At 43.9% G+C, this 23,038-nt stretch overlaps 2 protein-coding genes across 4 annotated transcripts in view; one reads left to right on the top strand and one right to left on the bottom strand.

The window, feature by feature from the left end:
* CDK8 (cyclin dependent kinase 8) overlaps positions 1-6,027 on the bottom strand; it is a 71,424-nt gene extending 65,397 nt beyond the window's left edge. For all 3 annotated transcript variants that reach the window (XM_030468986.1, XM_030468985.1, XM_030468983.1), the window contains exon 1: positions 5,869-6,027. In XM_030468986.1, the coding sequence (XP_030324846.1) occupies positions 5,869-5,996 (128 nt within the window). In that variant the 5' untranslated portion in view covers positions 5,997-6,027. The remainder of the gene's footprint in view (positions 1-5,868) is intronic.
* A 7,547-nt stretch (positions 6,028-13,574) lies between these two features.
* Positions 13,575-22,460, top strand: RNF6 (ring finger protein 6). The gene is made up of 4 exons (XM_030469057.1): positions 13,575-13,968; positions 17,774-17,968; positions 18,529-18,636; positions 19,589-22,460. The coding sequence occupies exons 2-4, from the start codon at positions 17,794-17,796 to the stop codon at positions 21,328-21,330; spliced, it is 2,025 nt and encodes a 674-aa protein (XP_030324917.1). The 5' UTR covers positions 13,575-13,968; positions 17,774-17,793; the 3' UTR covers positions 21,331-22,460.
* The last annotated feature ends 578 nt before the right edge of the window (positions 22,461-23,038 follow it).

Here is a 23,038-nt window from a genome sequence, read left to right on the forward strand (position 1 = left end):
AAATCCATGATGATAAATGTCCAAAGGAGAAAGAATCACGTTCCCAAAAAAACTGTTGGGGGCAGGGGGAGGAGAGGGAAATAAATAATTATAATTGATTGTGTCTACCCAGACACTCGCAATTGATGCCCTGCTTCTCACTGTCCTGCTACTTGTTTGGGGAAAATCATTTTGGTGGATTATGGAAGCACCTCAGTAACAAATGAATTATCTCTTCCTATCACTATTTCAGGTACACAAATGAATGGCTTACAAGCAAGAAAGTTTGATTTTGATACAGCTGCACAAAAATCACCTTTTAATGCTAACATAAACAACTCTGGGCTGTAATCTTGAGGTCTCCTGAAGCTGCTGGAGTACAACCTTGCCATACACAAATTTGAGCCACTGTACCTTCACTATGATTCCACTGTAGTTTCTAAATTTCAGCATAGCTAAAAGAACCTATTCTAAAGAAAAGAGATCTTTCACAATTTCTGCTAGAGGAGTCTGCAAATTAGAGCTCCTCAGATTGTAAAGGTAATCTCAGTTTTGTTGTTGTTTCCATTTTGGTTTGTTGTTTTGTATTTTTTTTTAAGAAACACCTTCTAAAAGACTTCAAAACAGAAGAATCAAAGAATAGCTAAGAGCTGTTGAGAACAAACTACCTCACTACCTTCTGTCATGTACCCTCTCTATAATCAGCACCCTCAAAAAACATCCCCTATTTCCCTATTACCTCATGAGAAATCAAGTACAGCGTAACATGTCCCCATTATTTACCCATATTATTCTAATTTGTAAATCCAGAATAAAAGCAGATACAGATCTTTGGTGTTTGGCAACCCTGTTCTCACACCCTCCTTCATGAGCTTGTCAAAGGCTTCAGCTACGAATGGAACACTAAATCCCAGCTGTGCCAGCTCCACCTTTGCTGCTGACTATGAAAATAAATCAACACATCTGTGACAAGATTAAAAAAAAAAGAAAAATAAAAGTCCAAGGGCCACAAAAGGACTCACTCAACTGCATGACCTTAAAAACCTATGCGGCTTGGAGCCATCTAACTTGGTGAGAAGAGAAGAAAACAGATGGGAAGAGAGCTACATGAGTGGTTAACCAGAAAAAATTAGGGAGAACAAGACTTTATGCAGTATCTCATGTATAACTCATTATGTGGATATAGTTTAATTAGGAACTTTAACTACTATGGCAATGGATCCAAAAAAGACTTAGGGCATGTATTTTAACAAGATAATACCACATATTGCATACATAAATAAAGCCTGTGGCATTTGGAAATTCCATGCTATTGTTCACAGGAGTCTTAAGCCAAAGGCTTGCATGCCTGCTCCACAGCTCTCACCGCCTGCCTCTGATCTGCTCCAACTGCTTAGGTTCAAAAGAATTAAAATCAACACAGATGAACATTCAGCCAGAAAAACCCAAACCCTCATGCCTACTAAACTGAGAGATGACAAAAGCTGTTTGGAAGCTGTTAGTGTAAACTAACAGCATGAAGTTCATGACAAAACTGCTGCAAAGGTTCAGTACAGAATGTATCAAGCAGTTTAAAGTCCTGATCTGCTGTTTCACTTCTTCCCCAGTTAAATTTCTCACTAATTTGATACCAACCTTATGAACATCCAAGGGCTGAAATAAAGAAAAAAACAAATGCCTCAAGTAAACCAACTGGGCTCTTCTGCATGTACTTGAGCTTGGTCTGATCACTAAGACAGCAGCCTAACTTCTATAGCAGAAGAGCATTCAGATTATTACAAAACTCAGAAGCAAAACTTCTTAGTAACACTACAGAATGGACACTAAGCTCTGAGATTACATTTTTTTCCTTTGAGAACTGGTTACACAATTTATCCATGTTGCATTAAAATATTTTTTTATCATTCACCACAAAAAGTCCATCTCCCCCTATTCAAATACTGTGAAACAAGAGTTGCATCTTTTACAGTACCCAAACAATTCATTTTTTATCTAATTTAAACACATTCTGCCTTCTCTTTTTTCCCCACACAAAATACTTCCAATCTCTTCAGTTTCTCTCATAAAAAAGTTTGAGAGATAATCATGCTGATTCTTGCAATATCATCTTAACAAGTAGAAACAAAGACATCCTACAGCATCAAGCCTTGCACAAGCAGCCCCCTCGTGCCCCACCACCTCCACCTGCCTGTCCTGGCACTCAGTTCCTCATTAGCTTTGAAGGACTCCAAGTTGGTCAATTAAAAAAATAATCAAACCTGTATGTTAGCCCAACAGACTAAAAAATGCTGGCATACTCTTCAAGTCTGGCATGTGTTAAATAGGTAACTTTGGGCAATGCTTCTGAGGGAGCATCCTAATAACACAAAGTAGCTTTTTTGCAAGAAGTAACTGCTATTTTCTGGATCCAAAAAAAAGTAAAATACCACACTAGTTTACAGATGAGGAACAGTTTCTTTATCTGGAGAGTGATGTTCAACATGTTATGTTTGCATTCCCTCCTGGTGTCTGCTCTTAGGAGTCAACTGCCTTCTTGCACACTCTTCTGCTGTAAAAACAAACCCCACCAATCACATAGATTTTGCTCTAAGAAGGTTTTAGAGCTCACAACAGGTACTGCACCAATGAAAGAAATACAGCACAATTTAATAAAAAGCCAGGAAGATTATTTTCAGTCAACAAAATCACAAAATTAAAAAATAAGAAGAAATAAAATAAAAACTTGAGCATGGTATGCAGTTTTGCTGCAGATAATGCACAAGGCAGAACTCTGCTCCAAGGCATGACATTGTTACTCAACTGATTTGATGTTCAGCTGGGTCAATTTTAGCAGCAAATATGTAAGAAACCTCCACAGAGCTGTACCTGGTGATCCTCTAAGATGGAGCAGTTGAGACCCCGTGCCTCACTGTTTGGCAAAGGGCAGCACAGGGCTGGGCTGGGTTTTTAGTTGGAGCTAAAACCCAGGTCACAGCCTTGGCAGGGCACTAAAGCCCAGACTAGAGAGCATCTCTCTCATGATTTCTATGTAACTGTCCCCAAAAACCATTGCCTTATACGTTCAGAGACATACAATTAACTTCTACAATTAGGTAGGTAGTTTTTACCTTGTTTTGAACAGCCATATTGCACCTCAGAGGCAGCTCTAAGAGCAATCAAAAAACCAAAAAACCAAAAAAAAAAAAAAAAAAAAAAAAAAAAAAAAAAAAAAACCACACAAAAAACCCCACAAACAAACAAACAAAAAACCCACACAAAAAAAACCGGGGGAGGGGGGGAAGTAAAGAGTGCAATCATACTGAAGACACCAGTTCCTACTACTCTTAAACTGGGTTTTTATCACATAGGACTTTTGAACACACTTTGCACAAACTGAATTATTAAAGCCTAGTTCTTTCCCATGTTTATTATATTCATTAGACATCCAGGTGCAAACTACATCATTTAAGAAAAAGCTGCTCCAACATTTTTAACAAAACATATACAGTCCCGGAGTCCACTTTTGAAATTACTCTAAAAATTTGTGGTACATACTACTAGACTTAGAAAATTTGTGCTATTTAAAGTTAGAATTAGAATCATGTAACAGAGTTTGCTTTAAACCTCTAAGTTCAAGAGAAAAAAATTGTGAAAACTAAAACACAGCAAACACCATGTAGAGAAAGTTTGAACTGTATAAATACTACGAGCAACTCAAAAAGAAGATTGCTCATCCATCAGTGTACCACCTGGGGAATACTGAAACAATGTAAGAATACTTTTTCCTGTATTTAAACATAACATTATAAAAACTTTGAATTCTGTTTCATAGACTCCCCATTGAAAGATATCCACACGTATATTACCATCACTTCAAGGAAACAAAATGTTATTGCACATTTTCTTTTGCAATTTAATTGATTCCATTGGATAAATGGATGTAAACAGAACCTTTAATTTCAAATCTAATTCCATACATATAATTTAAGATCACATATGTACAAGTATACTACAAGTTACCAAAGCATCCATGAATGTTTCTATTTTGAGCATTTTGGTGATTGTCCAAGGGCAATTACACAGCAAAGTTATCAGAAATCTGGAAGGAAAAAAAATGTACTAGGAAAGGGGAATGCACATTAAGGAACAATAACACAAAAAAGGAGACAATTTAGACTGTGGTTGTTTGGTTGGTTGTTTTTTTTTCAAACTCTAATCAAATACCATACCTTGATTCCCCCCTCTAGAAGAGAACACAAGATTTATAATCACACACATTCAGAACTGAGAGAAAATTCTACTTTAAAGCCACACTTGATTAACTATCTTTTTAAAAGCACACAATTCCCTTTATTTGAAATGTCTCAAAACAACACTAGCACCAGCAACTCTAAACTCTCCCAGACAGCACCAGGCAAACCTGTGATTTGACCCAATGTATGTTTGAATACATGCTTCACCAGTACCGTATGCTGAATTCCCTACATGCTGCTGCAGGCCAACATGCTCAGCAGCTGCAAAGAAGAGCCTGGTGAGAACATTAGAAATGCACTCTTATCTTTCAGTATCTCCATTTATTTTTCCTAGTACAGGTATCCTTATCAGTACTGAAACCAGGGCTGGCTGTACCAGCAATGTTGATACCTGCATGTAAGGAGACTTGAGCTTATCAAACTCACAACAGTTCCTTCCCCTTCTGCCTCAAGAAAAGGAAAGAGAAAAAAAAAAAGAATTCAAGCAAGATAAGAAATTCTCTATTAACAGTTTGAAGGATCAGAATTTGAGGGGAAAAGTAGTTAGTTGAAGCATTCCAGCAAAAAAATTCATACTGAATTAACGGTGCTGCAATTAAGTATCAGCATGTTTAAGACACAGACAAGACAAAGTGCAACCAATCCTTTCACAACCCTTCTGCACGGAAAGGCTAAAGCATTTCTAGAATTAAAGCTTATGTAAGCAGAACCGGATGGTACTTCAGTCGTGACTGACCACAGCCTGCTTTAAAAGTTTCTTTAATTTATCATATGTAAAAACAAAACCAAGACTTAAAATACACCTTATCTGAACGGCAGCACGCAGAGCACCACTGGGATGAGACTGCAACAGAAGGCATGGATGTAATTATAAATTTAGACCCTGGTAGGAGAACAGCCAGTGCCCGTCCCTGCCTCTCCTGCTCCCTACTTCCTATTGTTCTGCTGTGCAGCAAGTGATGCCATGTCATGGACGAGGGAAACCTAAATGACAGTTTACTAGATCTTTCCTTAAAACATTTATGCAAAGAAATTGGTTTACTCAGGTCTGCGCCGAGAGCTGGTCACACAAAAAAAAAAGCTGGTTTAGAGTAATTTAGAGCCCTGAAAGGACCAGCAGCCTTCGATTCCTGAAGCTGCCAGCAAGAATACCCAAAATGGTGACTACAAGTAATAAATCAAACAACAACAACAAAAAAAACATAAAACAAAAGAAAGAAAGGAAAAAAGAAAGAAAAAAACCCTGTTCTGCGAAGCTGAGGGTCACACTGAACATAAGTGGCTACTGATGTACTCACCATGAAAATCCTTCAATTTAAGCGCTTTCCTCAACTACATTTTTTCTCCGAGAGCCACCCGTAACCAAACGGGGCTCCGGCACTGCCCTGAGGAACGGGAGCGCTCAGCGTGACCCGCGGGGACCGGAGCAACCCCGGGAGGAACAACCGGGGTTTAACCGGGCGGCTGCAGCCTTACCCGCCCCGGGGAAGGGGAGCATTGCCGCGGGGCCGGGGGGACACACAGACCGCGGGCAGGAGGCGGTGGGCGCCGGGCGGGACGGGCAGTGGGGTCAGCGGGCCCGGGGGAGGTCCGGGGGTCCGCGGGGGAATAGGGGTGGGGGCCGCGGCGGTGGCGGGGAGCCCCGCTCCTCACTCACCCGTCCTTCCGCTTGGCTTTGTAGACGTGCCCGTAGGTGCCCCTGCCCACCTTGCAGCCCTCGTACTCGAAGAGGTCCTCCACCCGCTCGCGTTCCCCCGTCAGCTTCACCTTGAAGTCATAGTCCATCTTCAGCGCCCGCCGCGCCGCGCCGAGCCGACACCGACACCCGCGCTCCCCGCCGCGCCCCGCCTCGCCGCGACCGCCCGGCGGCGGCAGCAGCAGCAGCAGCAGCACCAGGAGGAGGAGGAGGCCCCCGAGCCGCCCCGCGGACCATCCAGGGGCGGGCGGCGGCGGCGGGGCTCCTCCCTCCCTCCTTCCCTTCCTTTCCCTTTCCTTCCTTCCTCCCCGAGCCCCGTCCCCGGCTGCCCGCTCCGCTCCCCGCCCCGCCAGCCAGCGGCACAACACCCGGTCTCCCGGGGCGGAACACGGCGGCCGTGCCTGGCCACACTGCCGCAAAGAAACGTCGCAAACCGAGGGCACCTCCCCGGCCCCGGGCACGGCGGGCAGCGCACCACGTGGAAGGCGGCGGCCGGCGGGCTGAGACCTGCGCCAGGGCCCCGCCCCCGGGCGCCCCAGCATGCCTTGCGGCGACTGCAGCACGCTGGGAAATGTAGTACAGACGGGGGAGGAGGTGGCGGCGCGACGCATGCCGGGAGTTGTAGTCTTACTTGCGCTGAGCACCCTGGGAGATGTAGTCTTCTGCCGGCGGAGTGGCGCGCTGCCTGCCGGGAGCTGTAGTCCCTGGACAGGAGGGCAAGCAGGCCGCGGCATGGCGGGGGAGGGCTGGGGCTGGGGCTGGGGCTGCGGTTGTTCCCCCTCTCAGGACCAGGCTTCCCCCTCTGGGCTGCTGGCAGCCACAGGGCCCCCACCCACAGGCTGCCAGCTGGGCAGCTGCAGCTCAGTCAGGGGCCTGGGAATCAACAGTCACCACAAGCAGCACCCGGGGTTGGTTACAGTAAATATTCGTGTCCCCAGTTTACGCCAAACTGGTGAGGGCAAACTGACTGGTCCTAATCTGCTCCACCTTCCAGACCAACGCTCAACATTTCTGTAATTAAGGCAATTCCATGACTTTGGGCATAGACACTGAGGGATGACTACGGTGCTGACAAACCGCGTGGCTGCAGAGACAAATCAGGATCACGAGGCCTGGAATTTGATGTCGAAGCCCCATGTGCAGCAAGGCCCTTCCATGTGTCCAACAACGGGGAACCTTCCAGTTCCTCTCCTTGGCTGTAGTTACCAATCCCAACACCAAGCCACCTCACCATTTTAGAGAACAGAGAGCTTCTAAGCAAACTAAAGCTGCAGCAATCTTTCTAATGACAGCCCAGCTGTTGGTATTTTTAGTAATAGCACACATATGCTTCACGTTTCATTTCAAGAACGCAGTGTGGGTAAGTAAGCAAGCACTCAGATCCCAAACTTAGACACAAAATATCATATGATGTCTTTCTTGCAGAATCCCATTTTGACTGACACTATAAGGCTGATTCATGAACTTGGGGACAGGGACACACCAGCCTCCGAAGATGGCATCACTCGATCAGACTGATGGCAGCTGCCCACTGTTTGACCTAGCTCTGGTATCTTACTATCTAATTTTATGAGATATTACGTATATGAGATAAAGCAATTAGGCAAATGTTAGGAGAAACAGGTGCAGTTGAGAAAAGCAGCAAAACTAATTTTTATTCGCCCAGAAACCAAACTAAATTATACAAGAATATTGCCCAGTGACCCACTATCCCAGTTAACAGGGGAACAGCTCAAGGCAGCCCAGCAGCCAGTAAACGTCAGTCTGGAAGGTGCCAACCACATCATGAAAGTCATCCACCTCAGCTCAGAGCCAAAAAGTGTGATGCTGCCTTCAGCTACACTTGGCTTTGGGGACTTGCAGGGACATGAGGAACTTCCGAGGCCAAACTCACCTTGTCCAGCACCTCCTGAGAGCTCTCAGTTCTGTGAGCAAGGCGGGCTGAGATAGAAATAACCACACTGTAACTCTTACTCTTCTTTGCATCATTAATCACTTTTTCATAGAGACAATAAATATCCAAACTCATTCACTCAGATCCAATCATTGCACAGGAATTAATTGTGAGTTTAGTCTGTCCTGACCAAAAACACTGCAGGGGCTGGAGGAAGAGCAAAGTTTGCCTAGAAAGAAAAGAGGACATGAATAAAAACAAGAGAACCAAATGCAGAGTTGTTTTGTACTACTACTACTACGGAGTACCTGTGCTGTGTTTTACATGTGTACATAAACTGTTTGGGAAGAATTCCATACTTTGACAAATAGACTCTGAGAAGTCAAAACTAGATTGGAAATAACTTCTTCTCATTCAGATTTTGGTCCTTTGGTGTGAATGTGTAGAAGTTTGCCTTTCTGCAAATTTTCTTTCATTAGTTTTTCATAACAAACGGATTATATGCCTTCCAGATTAAGTGTAGCTGTAAATTAAGTGTAGCTGCTTCTTCACTCTGCTTTCACTTCAGATACTCATATTGTGGGCAACATTCAATTTTATCCATTCAAATGGATTGTCCCCAAGAGATTTGAAATAGAAAACACATCATGATCTTTTAAAAGATAAGAAATAATGATATTTTGAGGTAAATTTTTAATACTGTTTCATGGAAAGTCACATACTTTTTGTGCTTTATTTTTAAAATCTATCACAGTATACTATAATTTCAAGAAGAATTTTAACTTTGGAGCCCATTCTTAAAAAGAAAGAGACAAGCAGATCATGAACTTGACTCCCAGATTCCCAGATTCCTTTTAACTGATAGGATTTCTTATCTCCTATTGCTTGTTTTGTATTCCCTGCTGTTTTTTATTGGTCCTGCTGAATTTGGCTCTTTGGAGCTTTTCTCCTTTGTTTTACTCGAACATTCACAGCTCATTTTACAATATCTTTCTGCTCCAAGAATGTGTTGGCTTCAGTATTTCCTATACACACATACTTTTTACATTTTTTGTTTGAAATCACCACACCTGTAAGGAAAATACAAGTTCTCCCCAGGAAGGTGACTGCTACTGTGTTAGCACCAAGACTGTGCAGAGGGTTGGAGACAGCTACCGAAGTGATCCATGAGGTAAGCAGCCAAGAGGTTTCACACCATTAAACATCTCTGAATGCAGAGAATTGTATTTCAGGTGAAAGCACTGGGCTGTCTGGGAACCAGCTGGGCTGTGGTAATAAACAGATGCTGCCTGTTGAGGTCTGGCACCAGATGAAGTAGGTTCTGTACCCAAGTTGGAGCAGAAGTACCAAAAGCAAAGTTGGTTGTCCCGTGTGCCTGTTTGCATACTGGTGGCCTCAGCTTTGGCACTTGAACCAGAGTGTGAAGCAAAGCTTACAGCTGGGGAAAGTACAACAAGCTGCTTGCTTTCTGTTTTAGAACCACAGAATCATAGAATGGTTTGGGTTGGAAGGGACCTTGAGAGGTCACCTGGTTTCAAACCCCCGGTATGGGCAGGGACACCTCCCACTAGACCAGGTTGCTCAAAGCCTCATCCAACCCAGCCCTGAACACTTCCAGGCACAGGTCCTCTACAGCCTCTTTGGTCAAGTCTTCCTAAATAGAAAAGTCTAGAGAAGTACAAAAGTTTTGCAGTCTTCATAAATAGAAAAAAAATATACAGAAAAAAGCACTGTTAACCACTTGGCTTTCTCATCTTTGTATTTTGTAAGCAGATAACCTACAACACTCAATCACATCCCCTTGACATTAGTCTATCCACTTGTGCCATTTACTGATTTGCAAATTTGAATACACTTTTGCTTGTCAGATAATTTTTCACGTAAGAGTTGCAACCTGCTAAACATTTTCCCTATCCCCAATGGGACACACTTCAGCAGTGTGACTAAGGTGTTCCCAGTTTGGTATTGAGTGAAGAAGGGCATCTCCTGCCAAGTGGCACAGATCTTTCACTTTTGCTTAGACTGGGGAAAGCTGGAGGCAAGAGAATAATGTCTGTTTTGTTTCTTTTCTGTGTGTAAAGAGAAACAAGCTAACATACCTGTTTAGTTTGAGGCTTTTCCATAAAACTTGCACTTAATGTGCAGATGAGTTGGCTAGCTGAATATTGGCAGCATTTAAGAATGCAGTTTACTTAAAACAGCCAAGTGAAGTGCTGGGTCTACAAACAATTTAGTATGTAAAGCAATGTGATTTGTGTTTTTTTTCTATTTTGCACTTTACTATGAAGTTGCTCAATTGCTATCCAGTTAATCAGGCTAGTGATGCACTTGATCTAACGAGGCTTTCTATATCTGGACAGGAGTGCATGTCATTAACAAATATTTATAACTTCTTTGGATCCAAGTTCTGTACAGGAGAGTGCATGTTTGCCAGACTTGGGACCACCTGCAGTAACCATCAGCCAGACTCTGTCGTGGTCCTGAAGAAGCAAGACAATCAGTTCCCAAGAGGACTCACAGACCTTGAACATTCAGCCTATGGACACCTGGTTACTGCTGTTATTGAAAAGGAGTGCTACCTGAGGGGAAATAAAACCTAACTTTGAATACTATTTTGGTTTATATTATTTCAGTAAACAGTATCACAGAACTATTTGGGTTGGAAGACACCCCTGGGGGTTATCTGGTTTCATATCCTGCTTAAACCAGGGCTAATATACACTTCAGTTGCTTAAGGCGTTGAGTCTTGAAAGCCTCTATGGAGGGAGATTCCACAGCCTCTGTCGACCTGGCTGTCCTCAGGCTGAAATTTTTTGTCCTTCTGTCTACTCCAATCTGTAAATACTTCTTTCAAATCCATGATCACAGTCTCTCCTCCCACTGTGCACTCTGGTAAAAATCTTGGCTGTAGCGGGAGGAGCCATTCTTGCTCCTGAAGCTCAACGAGCTGCTGGTCTCTCCACACCTCACACCAGAGTGAACTGAGCTGAGGTGCCTTCTGTGGGTGTGTGTCCCACCTTTATTGGCCCCCTGATCTTGCTCATGCCCAATAGGGGCCTGTCCTAATCAGGCACAGGTGGACTCACACCCACTCTTTGGCAACTCAAGGCACCTGGCTGACAATGTTTCTCTACACTTGGCTCTTTCACCTCAGTAGCCTCATTGCTGGTAGGGGCAGCTGCCCCTTGTCCAGCAGAAGTCCTGATGCTCACAGCCTCTCTCATACCATCCAGATGCTCTTGGCTGAACTCAGTCCAGTTTGTCAATAATCTTCCATATCAACACGGTTCTACTGGAGCCCCACAGACTGAGCACTGTGTTCCTTTCCAGGAGAGACAGGCAGTAAGCCCCATCCAGAATTGTCCCAGAGGAATGGTTATTCCCATATGGAGGACCCCACGTTCGTCCTCATCCAACTTCGTGGAGTTCCTGCTGGCCCACTCGCTCCTCCAGCCTCTCCAGGATTCTCTCAAGCACCTCAGCTTCCTGTCACCACTTCGGTGCCACCTGCATGTGCTAAGAACCAGTTTAAAAAACACTGCTCATGAGGTTCTGCCTTTCTTATATCAAGTAATGAAACGAAGAACCATAAAGATACATTCCAAAAAAACTTTAATGACTGAACAATCAAATGAAAACCAGAGTTAGAGGATTTATGTTTTTACAAAACTTAGTACTATTTCCTGAGGTTTGCTGCCCTCCACAGGCTATTTTTATTACAAAGATATTTACTGCAACAGTGCAATAATAGTCCAGGGAAAATCTACTATTGTTATTTTGTATGAAGAACAACACATAAAATAAACAAAGGCTGTTCTTAATTACAGTGTACTGCTGTGAAACATTATGAACAGGATGTGAACACAAAATTCTGCACTGGAGCACAGGTCAATTGAAAATAAAATAATTCAATATAAGCTTTGAGTAAAGAAGTATGGGTTAATTTATCTACCTTACAGTTTATCTACATTACAACCTTCTTCTGGGTGAACAGCCCATATGTGGGGTTCATACTAAAGAAGTTGTGTTCAACTGAGCAAAAATGATGTTGAAAACAAAATTAAGACAGAGGAAAGACTTCAAAAGTAGGACAAAAAATAAGTGTGGGAGGAAAATTACTTTTTGAGGGATCAGAGCACTGCTTTTGATACTTTGACTTTTCTTTAGAAAGTAAAATCGATCTTCAGGGAGGACATATTTTTATTGCTCTCGACAAAATTAGTCATAAACTGAAAGAGGACAGTTTTAGATTAGATATGAGGAAGAAACTCTTTAGTGTGAGAGTGTTGAGACACTGGCACATGTTGCCCAGGGAAGTTGTGAATACCCCATCCCTGGAAGTGCTCAAGGTCAGGATAAACGGGGCTTTGAGCAGCCTGGTCTGGTGGGAGGAGGTGTCCCTCCCCATTCTATGATTCTATGAATTTGTCTCATGTAAGCCACATACTGGCACAGAAGGAGAGTACACTGACAAGAAACCTAAATGTCACATTTGTGCAAATTGTTTTTTCTCAGGCAGAATAAAGAAATCCTGGGGTTTGTGTTTGAAGTGTGGAGTGGAGATGTTTTCCTGGACACTGGACGAAGCATTTCTTGTAACTGGACTCATCAGTGATGGTTTGCCCTTCCATGGAGACTGGTTGCACAAAAAAATACCAAAACTTTGGAACGTAAGTATGAGTGGTTCAGATATTCTGTGGATGAGGTGCTTTCACACACAGCATCCTTCTCATGACATCCTCTCACTTTTGATGAGATTCACATTGCTTACGTAAGATGTGAAACACCCTGCTCTGTTACAGTCTGCCAGCTCCCACCATGTGTAGAAACAATCTGCAGAAGCAACACAGAAAATAAAAGTGTGTGGATGGTATCAGTGTATCAGCAATTACCATATGTGACATTTTAAAGAAGGTTCCCATCGTATGTGATCAACTTCTGAGACTCTACAAATGAAAACTGCTAAAATCATCGATTGGAACACAAAGTTTCTGTGATGGTACTGAGAATATTTTTGAAAACTGAGAAGGTGAAGGGAGATTCCTGCAGGAGAAAAAGTAAATAAAAGGGAAGAGGCAGAGTCATGAAAAACGGGAGAAGTGTCCAATTTACTAATGCAAACTTAAGGAGGGAAAAAAAATTATGGACTTATTCCTTATGCAATTTATTTTAAGGTACTAAACAATTAACTTAAGCTGCAATCTCGTGCCAGTTTGGTCAAGTAAGAGCCATTAAGAGGTTGAGGAGGCTGAGCCTGCTTTAGAGTTGAGAAGCCACACACAGGGAGCTCCTCTGGATCTACCTCGGCACTTCAGGCTCCCAACAAGGCCGGGAGAGAGAACGGCAGGGGCTGGGACACGGGTGGGGTCACTCACACCTTCTGACGGCAGGGGAAGGAGGACTCCGGAGAGGGGCGAGTTATGCTCAGAAAGACGCGGGACGTTTGGCCCCGGCCTGCTGGGCTGGGGGGGTGCTGGGCTGGGGGGTACAGGGAGGGGGAGGTGCGGGGCTAGGGGGTGCGGGGCTGGGGGGGGTGCGGGGCTGGGGGTGCGGGACTGGGGGGTGCGGGACTGGGGGGGTGCGGGTCCGTGTGAGGCTCCCGCCGCCTCCACACGCAGCACCACAAGCCCCGCGCTGCCCCCTCCCCCCACGGACAGCCTGGAGCCTGCGCGAGCCCCGTCCGCTGACCCCACGCGCATGTGCAGGGTGGAGGGGGCGGGGCCGAGCAGGGGGGGGCGGGGCTGAGTGAGGGGCGGGGTTGGCCGGCGGGGCCGCCCTCGCGCGCTCGGAACCTGCGCCGGCGGTTGCCGGCAGCCGCCCGGACCGTAATCGGTGCTGGAGCGCGCCGCTCGCACGGCCAGGGGTCGGTTTCGTTCCGGCGTAGGCGGCGGTTGGTGCTGCCGGCGGTTGCTCCTGCTACCGGGAGAGAAACGGAGCGGGGACCTGGGACCGCTCCGCTTCGCCCCGCTCTACCCCGGTCGGCGCCGGGGACAGCGGGCAGGGACGGGCTCTCTGGTCTCCCCGGCTGCCCCCACGACAGGCTGCCCCGGGGAAGGCGGCGGCATGGACGCCTCCCCGGTGTGGCGCAGCGGGTGATGCCGGTCCCCGGCGGGCAGGGGAGACGGGGGTGCCGGCAGCGCTGGAGGGTGTCGGTCCGACCGGTGGCGGTTAGTGGCGGGGCCCGGGTGGGGAGTCTGGGGGGGGAAGGAACGGGAGGACATGGGCTGCTCTGCCCTGCGGGGATTGGCCGGTGGCCGCGAGCTGGCCAGGTGATTGGTCGGCAGCCCTGTCAGTCACTGCCCCAGCCTCCCCTCCCCCAGGCGCCTGGCAACAGGCGGGGGCGGCCGGGCTGGCTCGGGTCGGGCCGGGCCAGGCCAGGGTTCTCTGATCCCGTCGCGGCTCTCTGGGACTCCCTGCCCGTTGGGCACCCTGCGCGGCCCCGGGGCTCTTTTGGGGAAGGGAAAGGGAGCAAGAACTCGGCGCTGGGCTGGGCTCTGCAGGCCCTGTTCTGGCCTGGGGGGAGAGGAGTGGCCCCTAAGCCTGGGCATGGGTCGCTTTGGGTGTCCTGCGGCCTGTTTCTTAATCACCTTCTGATTCTCTCTTTGTCTTTCGTTCTCCTTCCTCAGGCGTTGGGGCTTTTCTGGGTTTGTTTTTTTTTGTTGTTGTTTTTTTTTTTAATTCGGTGAGATCATCTCGCCTGGAGGCTGCAATGTGACAGAAATGCTAAGTAGCCCTGTCGCTCAGGGAGGCATCCTCATCGAAACTCCATACTCGTCTTGCTTGCAGTCAGGTGGTAGTCTTTCAGAAAAGGAATATCTAATTGAATTTGTGATAGTAATTCGTGGAAAGAGGCCAAAACTTAAAGCATAAAGTATATATTGTGTAGGTAAAAAAACGAACACAAATCTACACCTATTTGACAATGGGCCAGAATAACTATGAATTAAGAACTAAAAGAGTTAAAGTCTGAAGTTGAAAATTATAGAAATTAAATTATTGGAATGGGGCACTTGCTTCTTTGTAAAGGAAGAACAATCCTGAGTCATAACTGGATTTCAGTTTCAGGTTTTTGCCTCTTAGTTGATACCCTTCAGCGTTTCAACACTGAAATGTTTTGTGGGCGAGAGTGCTTCATTTTGATACAGCTAATACTATTCAACTTTCACTACTCTGAAATATTTTAAGTGCCAAAGTACTTAATTTTGATGGTGTTTGATAAATATGGATAGTAGTTGTCATCCATGCAGTTATACTAAACAGATGGGACAGTCAAACACTTCACACTTATTACTGTTTCTAAGTGAGTCATTTAAACAGTGTGACTAATCATCCTACTATACAGGTGTTAATAAACCACAAATTTTGTTCTACCACCCCCTGAAGGAAAGGTTTCTGGATTTTCTGTGGATGAGAAATGAAAAGAATTTCTCTTCTGAAGAGCAATTTAAATTTAGGTTGAGGGGTTCTACAGCTGATGGACTTTTCAGCTTAAGAATTTATATGTCTTTTTTTCAGTCCAGTAATATGGTGATATATCAAGAAAGTCAGCTAACATACCATGGCCATTGCTAGGCAACACTTTGGTTATTTTAAGGCTTCCATCGAAACAGCAACCCTAGATTAAACTTAATTAATTTTATCCCTGTCCTCTGTCCCCTCCCTGTTTTACTTGTCTTAAATTGTAAATCATCTGGGACAGAGGCACTTCAGTATTCAGTGCAGTATGGATGGGGCATTTTCATTGTCATAGCCAAGTGATGGGGGTCATGGGGTAATAATAGTGCTGTGTGTTGAGAGGGAAGGAATTGCATTTGTTTTCAGGAAACGCGGGTAGTAAGACAAAGAGCTGGCTGAGAAATTGGTATTTAGACATGTGGTATGAGAAGTGACCTGATTTGTACACAGCTCGTGTTGGAAATGGGAAGCCAGCAGTTGCCTGCAACTTGTGAGGCTGAGCCAAGGCTATGATAGTAAATTTTAAACCCCCAGAAATACAGTGAAATAGCAAATGTCTTGAGGAGAAGATAGTTTATTTCTATTCACTTAAGTGAGTTAAAGAGCTTGGAGGGAAGTATTAAATAGATCAAAATACTGGATGGAGGAGGCAGATGAGAAGGGCTGTTTCAGAGTGCAGTTAGTTATGTATGGGAGGGAAGATGTAGCATATGGGGTGGAAAAGGAAACCAAGAATGCATCAGAATAGGTCCCACAAAGAACATAAGAAAGTTATTTTAAATATATGCCTGCTTCTGCTATTGACATATTGACATATGCATTTTCCAATTCTTCATATCTGCTGGCAGCACTGACAAAGATTTACTCTTTACTGATCATATGTCTAATAGTTAGCTGGTTTGGTCTCTCTGTTATCACCTTTCCTGTGAGGACTGTTGATTGAGACTGTGCTGCAAATGCTGTTTTGTGTTTTCCCCATAATTAATAGTCAACATGACTTTGATAAGTGAATTGACAAAAGAAAAAAGTAATATTTACTCAGTAACTTCCTCTCTATATGCAAGCAGAATGGTATCATCTGGTTGCTCTTTGGCTTGGTGATTTCCACTTTAGAGAAGTGATCTGTCAGATGTCTGCCCCAGCAGGTGTTACAGATGGCATCGAAAGGATGACACTTTCTATTCAAACTGAGTGTTGAAGAACAGGTTTTCTTTAGAAAACAGAAAAGTCAAGTGGCCTGAGAGATGATTGGCTCAGGGCTGAGTCCTGACCAGAGAGAAGTGGTAATGGCACAGAAACCAACGCGGGTGATGCCTTCTGATAGTGTGGTCCCACTGGTTCAGTATTTGGAAAGTGATAAAGAACCGTGGGTAAGGTACAGCCCTTTCTCTTTACAACAGCTTTCTGGAGATGGGTTTCTCTTTGTTAGCTAATCCATGGATTAGGGAAAGCAAGGAAAATATACAAGTTATGTCAGAATGTTGAAAGAGTCAGTTCTGCCAAAAGTGTATCTGTAAGAGGATTTGTGCTATGTGAGGGGTAGTACTTGACAGAGGTACTAATGTGGTCTTAACCACATACCAGTAAATATTTAGAGTGTAAGGTGGTCTTCTGTAAAGCAGTAGCTGTGGTTGTCAGATTCTACACTGGCTAATTACAAATAATTAAGATGTCAATGAAAGCATTGTTTTCTAACTTTTAAAATACTCCACATTTCTGCTTACTTAGAAGGAAAGGAAATAGATTTAAAGTTATTCCTTTAGCTTCTAGAATATCCGTATTTAGCCAAAGTAAAAATCTGTCATTGTTTTTTTTAAGAAAAAAAAAGTTGCTCTACCAACTGGTACATCCTGTCAGTGGGCAAGGGGGACTTCTAGCTATTTTTCAGCAAGCTAGAAGCAAAATACTTATACAATACTTATATAGTATAATAAACTACATGCTTGGCTGCAAACTACAGCTTGACTACATGCTGGCAAATAACAGGGAGCTTGGTTCACTCTAATCATAGAATTGGCTGGGTTGGAAGGGACCTCAGAGATCGAGTCCAACTCTTGAATCACCGTTGCGGTTGCAAGACCATGGCACTGAGTGCCACATCCAGTCTCTTTTTAAATATCTCCAGGGATGGAGAATCCACTACTTCCCAGGGCAGCCCATTCCAATGACGGATCACCCTCTCCGTAAAGAAACTCTTTCTAATATCTAACCTAAACTTCCCCTGGCACAACTTAAGACCATGCCCTCGTCTTGTTGAAAGTCGTCTGGCAAAAGAGACCAACCCCCACCTGGCTACACCCCCCTTTCAGGGAGTTGTAGAGAGTGATGAGGTCTCCCCTGAGCCTCCTCCAGGCTGAACAGTCCCAGCTCCCTCAGCCTCTCCTCATAGGGTCTGAAGCTATCATCTTTAGCTGTCAGTAAATTAATTTCATTGAAAATGCTTTGAACTATTTATTTTAAACTAGGAAAGTTGTTGACTGTAATTACTGTGCAGTCTGACCTTCTGGTTCTGTCCAGCCCAGCCTGGCATTGGTACTATGGATCCCTCCCGGCACCGCACAGGGAACGGGAATGAGCAGAGCGGGGGCGCGGATGAGAGGCAGCGGCAGCTGGAGCGCCTGGGCAGGGAGGAGGCCTATTACCAGTTCATTAATGACCTCAATGAAGAAGACTACAGGTTAATGAGAGACCGGAACCTGCTTGGCACCCCCGGTAAGATGTGAGAACCTTCAGCAGAAAAGATGTGCTGTGAAGAAACCTGACTGCTGTCAGGCAGCACGTGGCTGTGTGGCTCGAGGAGCCTGATGTCTGGGGCTTTGTAGAAAGGAAAAACCCTCCATTTCCTGTCAATATGTATGAAATTTAGTATAAATTAACAGCTTTAGTATCTAAAGCTGGTATATAAATGCAGCTCTTTCAAATGCAACATGTCTTTATACAGGTAATATTCAAACCCAGATAACTAATATCTGGTACTCTGAAGTCAGTTGATATGGGGCAATTTTGGGGGTGTCTAAGTCATTACTGGAACTTGGCATGCTCTTGACATATAGTCAGCATCTTTTTCTCCCTCTACCCTAGTACTTACTTCCTCTCTGGTCTGTGTACATGCCTTAGAGACCCACACTAGTGCTGTTTTCCTTTTGTTTTCTTTAATTTTACTTCTGAAGATTTTCCTTTAAGATAGGAAAGTATAGTAACTTCTGCATGGTTCTGTTGAACCAATAATAATGACTTACCTAACAACAGTATCAAAATCTAAAATATTTCAGGGGAAATAACAGCAGAAGAGTTGCAGCAACGCTTGGAAGGGGCTAAGGAGCATCTGGCATCACAGACAGATCTGGATAACAGAGAAGGTGAAGGAAGAACTGTTGGAGGTAAACAATCTTCATTGGTTCATTCATATCTATATATTACATACACATAGTACATGATGCATAAAAACTATTCTGTGCAGATATTTGAATGAAAAGCTGATAGATTTCAGTAACAGTTTCTGTAGTTTCTTTCCATTTGTTTTAATGGAATGTGGCATGTATTGTGCACTATCTGTCTTTGCTTTCCCAGCAATATTGACTTAATCATTTGGCCAGTACTAGTCATGTTCAGGAGAGGAACAGGCAACTTGGAAACAAAGGTACCAGAGTTATGCATGTTCCATGAAGGTAGGAAGATGATAGAGTATGGAGAGCTTAATCTGATCCCTTCAAGGGAAATTCTTCACCATGGTGATGACCATTATCTTTCTTTACACACTGCACACTAACCATGCCAACTCTGTCTATTATTGAGCCTGTAGTTGGAGGAGATTTGGGAGTGGAGCTGTGGATGTTGTAGTGGGAAAAGAGTGTGTTTGCACAAAAGTAGTGTATCTGTTGAAACCACACACCATTGATTCCACTGCTTATAGAATACATTTTTAAAAAAAAGTTTTCCAGGAGAAGACAAGGTCTGTCACACTGGTCCTTGCTTTATTGAATTGGTTGAGTTAGGGTATCCTCAAACTAAAAGTTTAATCAAGGGACAGATACTGGACAAATACAACTAACTTTGGACTGCCTAAACCTTAATGCTTTCTCTGAGGAGGCAATCTGGATATTTTCTCTGCATCTGCCTGTGAGACAAGAATTTTAGTTTAACTGATGAGTTTTGGTGATGTTTTTACTTTTAGCATATTTTCAGCAAATTTAAGTTAATACAGCAAGGTACCTGTCCTGCTACTGTAATGTTTCTGAAGTCAGGGCACGACAGGCAGGGAGGATTCGGAGTGCATTGTAGGATGCTGAGCATGCAGTAGTGTGAATGTTTGCAATTCTTTGTTTCTCTCAGATTCTGATGTTCTTGGAGAAAACTCAAATGGTGACTCTTTGCTTGAATGGCTGAACACATTTCGTCGCACAGGAAACGCCACTCGCAGTGGACAGAGCGGAAACCAAACCTGGAGAGCTGTGAGTCGAACAAATCCAAACAGTGGGGAGTTTCGATTTAGTCTGGAAATCAACATAAATCATGAGCATAGCAGTTTTGAAACTACTGGTGAGGAATATGTGGGTATAGATAGCAGCAGAATGTATTTCGAAAGAAGACATCAAAGAACTGTTGGTCCAGTAACCCCACGAACAAGGAGCAGGACTCCAAGAGAGGCTAACAGTGAGGCTTCAGGCACTGCAAGGACCAGGTCTGTAAGAAGGTCTGTAAGGTCTGTGCCACAGCGCTCGGAAGCAGCCTCCTCTCCAATCTCAGGGAGGCTCAGGAGTAGAACAAGGGAGCTGGCAGGCCTTTCCCAAAGAAGTACCACACATAGTAATGCTGCAGCTGCTGGTGAACAGAGAGAAATGCCAGAAAGAGGTACTTCTACAGGAGTCATGAGAGGAAGAGCTAGAGCTAGTGTTCAGATGAGTACAAACCAAAGACTAGAAATTCTGCGTTTGAGATCTACTTTAAGTAGTCGGAGCCGTTCTCCGGTGCAAAGGCAGGGAGAAGCTCCTCGTTCTGAGGAACACGGGCAGAGGCAGGATAGAAATGCACAGCAGGTCAACAGAAGTAGAAGACAAACAGCTCAGCCCTCTCCACAGCCTCCTGAAGAACAAGGAAGAGGTAACACTCGGACTCCTCAGCCTTCCAGTGTAGCCCCATCCTTGGGAATAACTTTGGAAGAGGAGGAATCTAGTAGGCCAGTAGCTGCTGTTAGAAGGCATCCAACAATTACATTAGATCTTCAGGTGAGAAGAATTCGCCCCGGAGAAAACAGAGACCGGGACAGTATTGCCAGCAGAACTCGTTCGAGAGTGGGAATGGCAGAGAACACGGTGACCTTTGAAAGTGACAGCGGGGGATTTCGGCGCACGATATCGCGATCCGAGCGCGCGGGTATTCGAACCTACGTTAGCACTATCCGCATCCCTCTGCGTCGGATTTCAGAAACGGGGCTGGGTGAACCTTCCTCAGTAGCTCTTCGGTCAATCCTTAGGCAGATTATGACAGGCTTTGGAGAACTGAGTTCTTTGATGGAAACCGAATCTAACTCAGAAGGGCAAAGAGGTGGTCATCACTTACTGGATGTACGGTCAGAGCAGAGTAACTCAGGTTCAGGGAACAATAGCAGTGACCCAAGCGAGGTTTCACCTAGAAATGGGCGTGCAGCAGAAGGCAGGGAGGAAGCAAACAGACAGAGTGATGATCCTCACCGCTACGGTCGCAGCAACGACATCCAAGATAGGCAGTCTCAGGATGCTAACAACCTCGTGGAAAATGGAACCCTGCCCATACTTCGACTTGCCCACTTCTTCTTGCTGAATGAAGATGATGACGACGATCGTTTAAGAGGTTTAACCAAAGAGCAGATTGACAATCTTTCTACACGGAACTATGGGGATATTCACACTGAAAACGAAATAAGTAAAACATGTAGTGTTTGCATTAATGAATATGTAACAGGAAATAAGCTAAGGCAGTTACCCTGTATGCATGAGTTTCATATCCATTGCATTGATCGCTGGCTTTCTGAAAACTCCACTTGCCCAATCTGTCGGCAGCCTGTATTGGGATCTAATGCCACTGGCAATGGCTAAAATTATTTCTACTGCTCAGTACTCAAGGATTTGCTTCTGCTCTATTTATGATGAGCCAGATGGAATCAGTTGACATACATAGGGGTCCATTTGAGTTGGGAGTTTTGTTAAATTTCTTTAAAAATAGTAGGAAACTTGTCTAAATCTAGCAATGTAAATACTATTTTTCTCCAAGTTCAGATCTAGGAGTACACATAGAACCAAATGATATCGGTAAAGTTTATATTTTTTTAGGTAATTTTGTTATGCTAAGCACTTTTGTAAATACAGAAATGCAATAGTTAATCAGTCCTGCTTAATGTATGTTTTTTTTAACAGTGTAATTGACTCACTTTATTTAGATTACAAATTGTTTCACACAGACCCACCACTGTGTTGAAAAATTAGTGTCTAAATAGCCATTCATTAACTTTTTGTTCTAAGAACAATTTATTTTACAGAAAGTCTCTTGCTGGACATGTTTGCTAAAGATAGTTAAGTTACTTGAAGTGCTCATTTTAATAGTATATTTTTTTTAACATCGAGATATCCTTCCCAGAAAACTTGCCAATTTGGTTCTATTTAAAAAATTTTATGGCTATTTTTGCATGTGGTTTTACACAATGCTTAATGCTGATGAATTCATATTCAAAAGTGAATGGGTTAGTGACATTATGGAATGTACATTATTAAATGGTGTCTTTGACAATCGCTGTCTTTCCAATGCAGACAGCAATCCAATCAGTAATAATTCCAAGAGGATGTGTCTTACTGAATATGGTGTTTGCTCAAAGAACACAGATTGACTAAGGAAGCCTTTTTACTCCTTCAGATAACTCAGTTGATATTAATGAGTTTTTAACTGCCTTAGTTTAAAGAGGGAGATATTTCCTTGACCATTATATTGTCTACAATATGCATGATTTCTGCATCCTACTCAGAAAAACAAAACAAAGGCTTGAAGTGGCTTTGTACAGAAATTTAATATCCATGTGTATTAGTCCTCTTAAAACATGTCTGAGGACCAAATGGCAAAAGACACTAAAAAGGACAAAATAAGCTTCCCTTAAAGTCCCCAGGTTACTGTATCATTAGATATTAAACTTTATACCAATAACTTAAAAAGAAATAAAGTTGCAAACTAAAGAATTGAGGCTTTGTGTGGATTACTATTGAGCCATATCCTATAGATACGTTAAAAATACCCAGTCTTTACATTCAGCTCCAGTTTTCAATTTATTCTTTCCCTGTTTTTCACCAGCTGTCTACTTGTATTTCTGCAATGTTTGTGTTAGTTGTTAAAGTAGCTAAAAATGGAAGGCAAAGCCCTCTTGGGGGCTTCTGGAAGTGAGCTGAATGTTAGAAAACTTGTCTTCTGAGAGATGTGCATCTTGATCCTTAGAAGAAGGCAGAAATGTGCACTCCTCATATGTGTGTGTATATCATGACTAGTAGAAATAATACTGAAGGTGAAGAAGTCCTGCTGGCTTTCTGTGCCTACAGATGGCTTTGACAAACGCACTTCTGTGCCAGGTGCTTCAGTAGAAACATCTCCTCATGGCATCCTTGAAGGCAAAATGTAATATCTTGTGCTAAGCTATGGGATGTGTACTTCAGTTCTGCAAGTGAAAAACTTGTGTCAGGAGTTCCACAGAAGTACTTCTGTTCCTGAAAGTAGCTCTAAGAAGTACTTTATGAAATTTAGGTGTGCTTAAGGATATGATTAAGA

Source organism: Calypte anna, chromosome 1, assembly GCF_003957555.1.
Source record: "Calypte anna isolate BGI_N300 chromosome 1, bCalAnn1_v1.p, whole genome shotgun sequence".
Taxonomy (NCBI): Eukaryota; Metazoa; Chordata; class Aves; order Apodiformes; family Trochilidae; genus Calypte; species Calypte anna.

Coding starts and splice junctions, on each gene's coding strand:
- RNF6 (XM_030469057.1), top strand. CDS start 17,794: ATGGATCCCTCCCGGCACCGCACAGGGAACGGGAATGAGCAGAGCGGG. Junction 17,969..18,528: donor GAACCTGCTTGGCACCCCCG/GTAAGATGTGAG, acceptor AAAATATTTCAG/GGGAAATAACAGCAGAAGAG. Junction 18,637..19,588: donor TGAAGGAAGAACTGTTGGAG/GTAAACAATCTT, acceptor TGTTTCTCTCAG/ATTCTGATGTTCTTGGAGAA.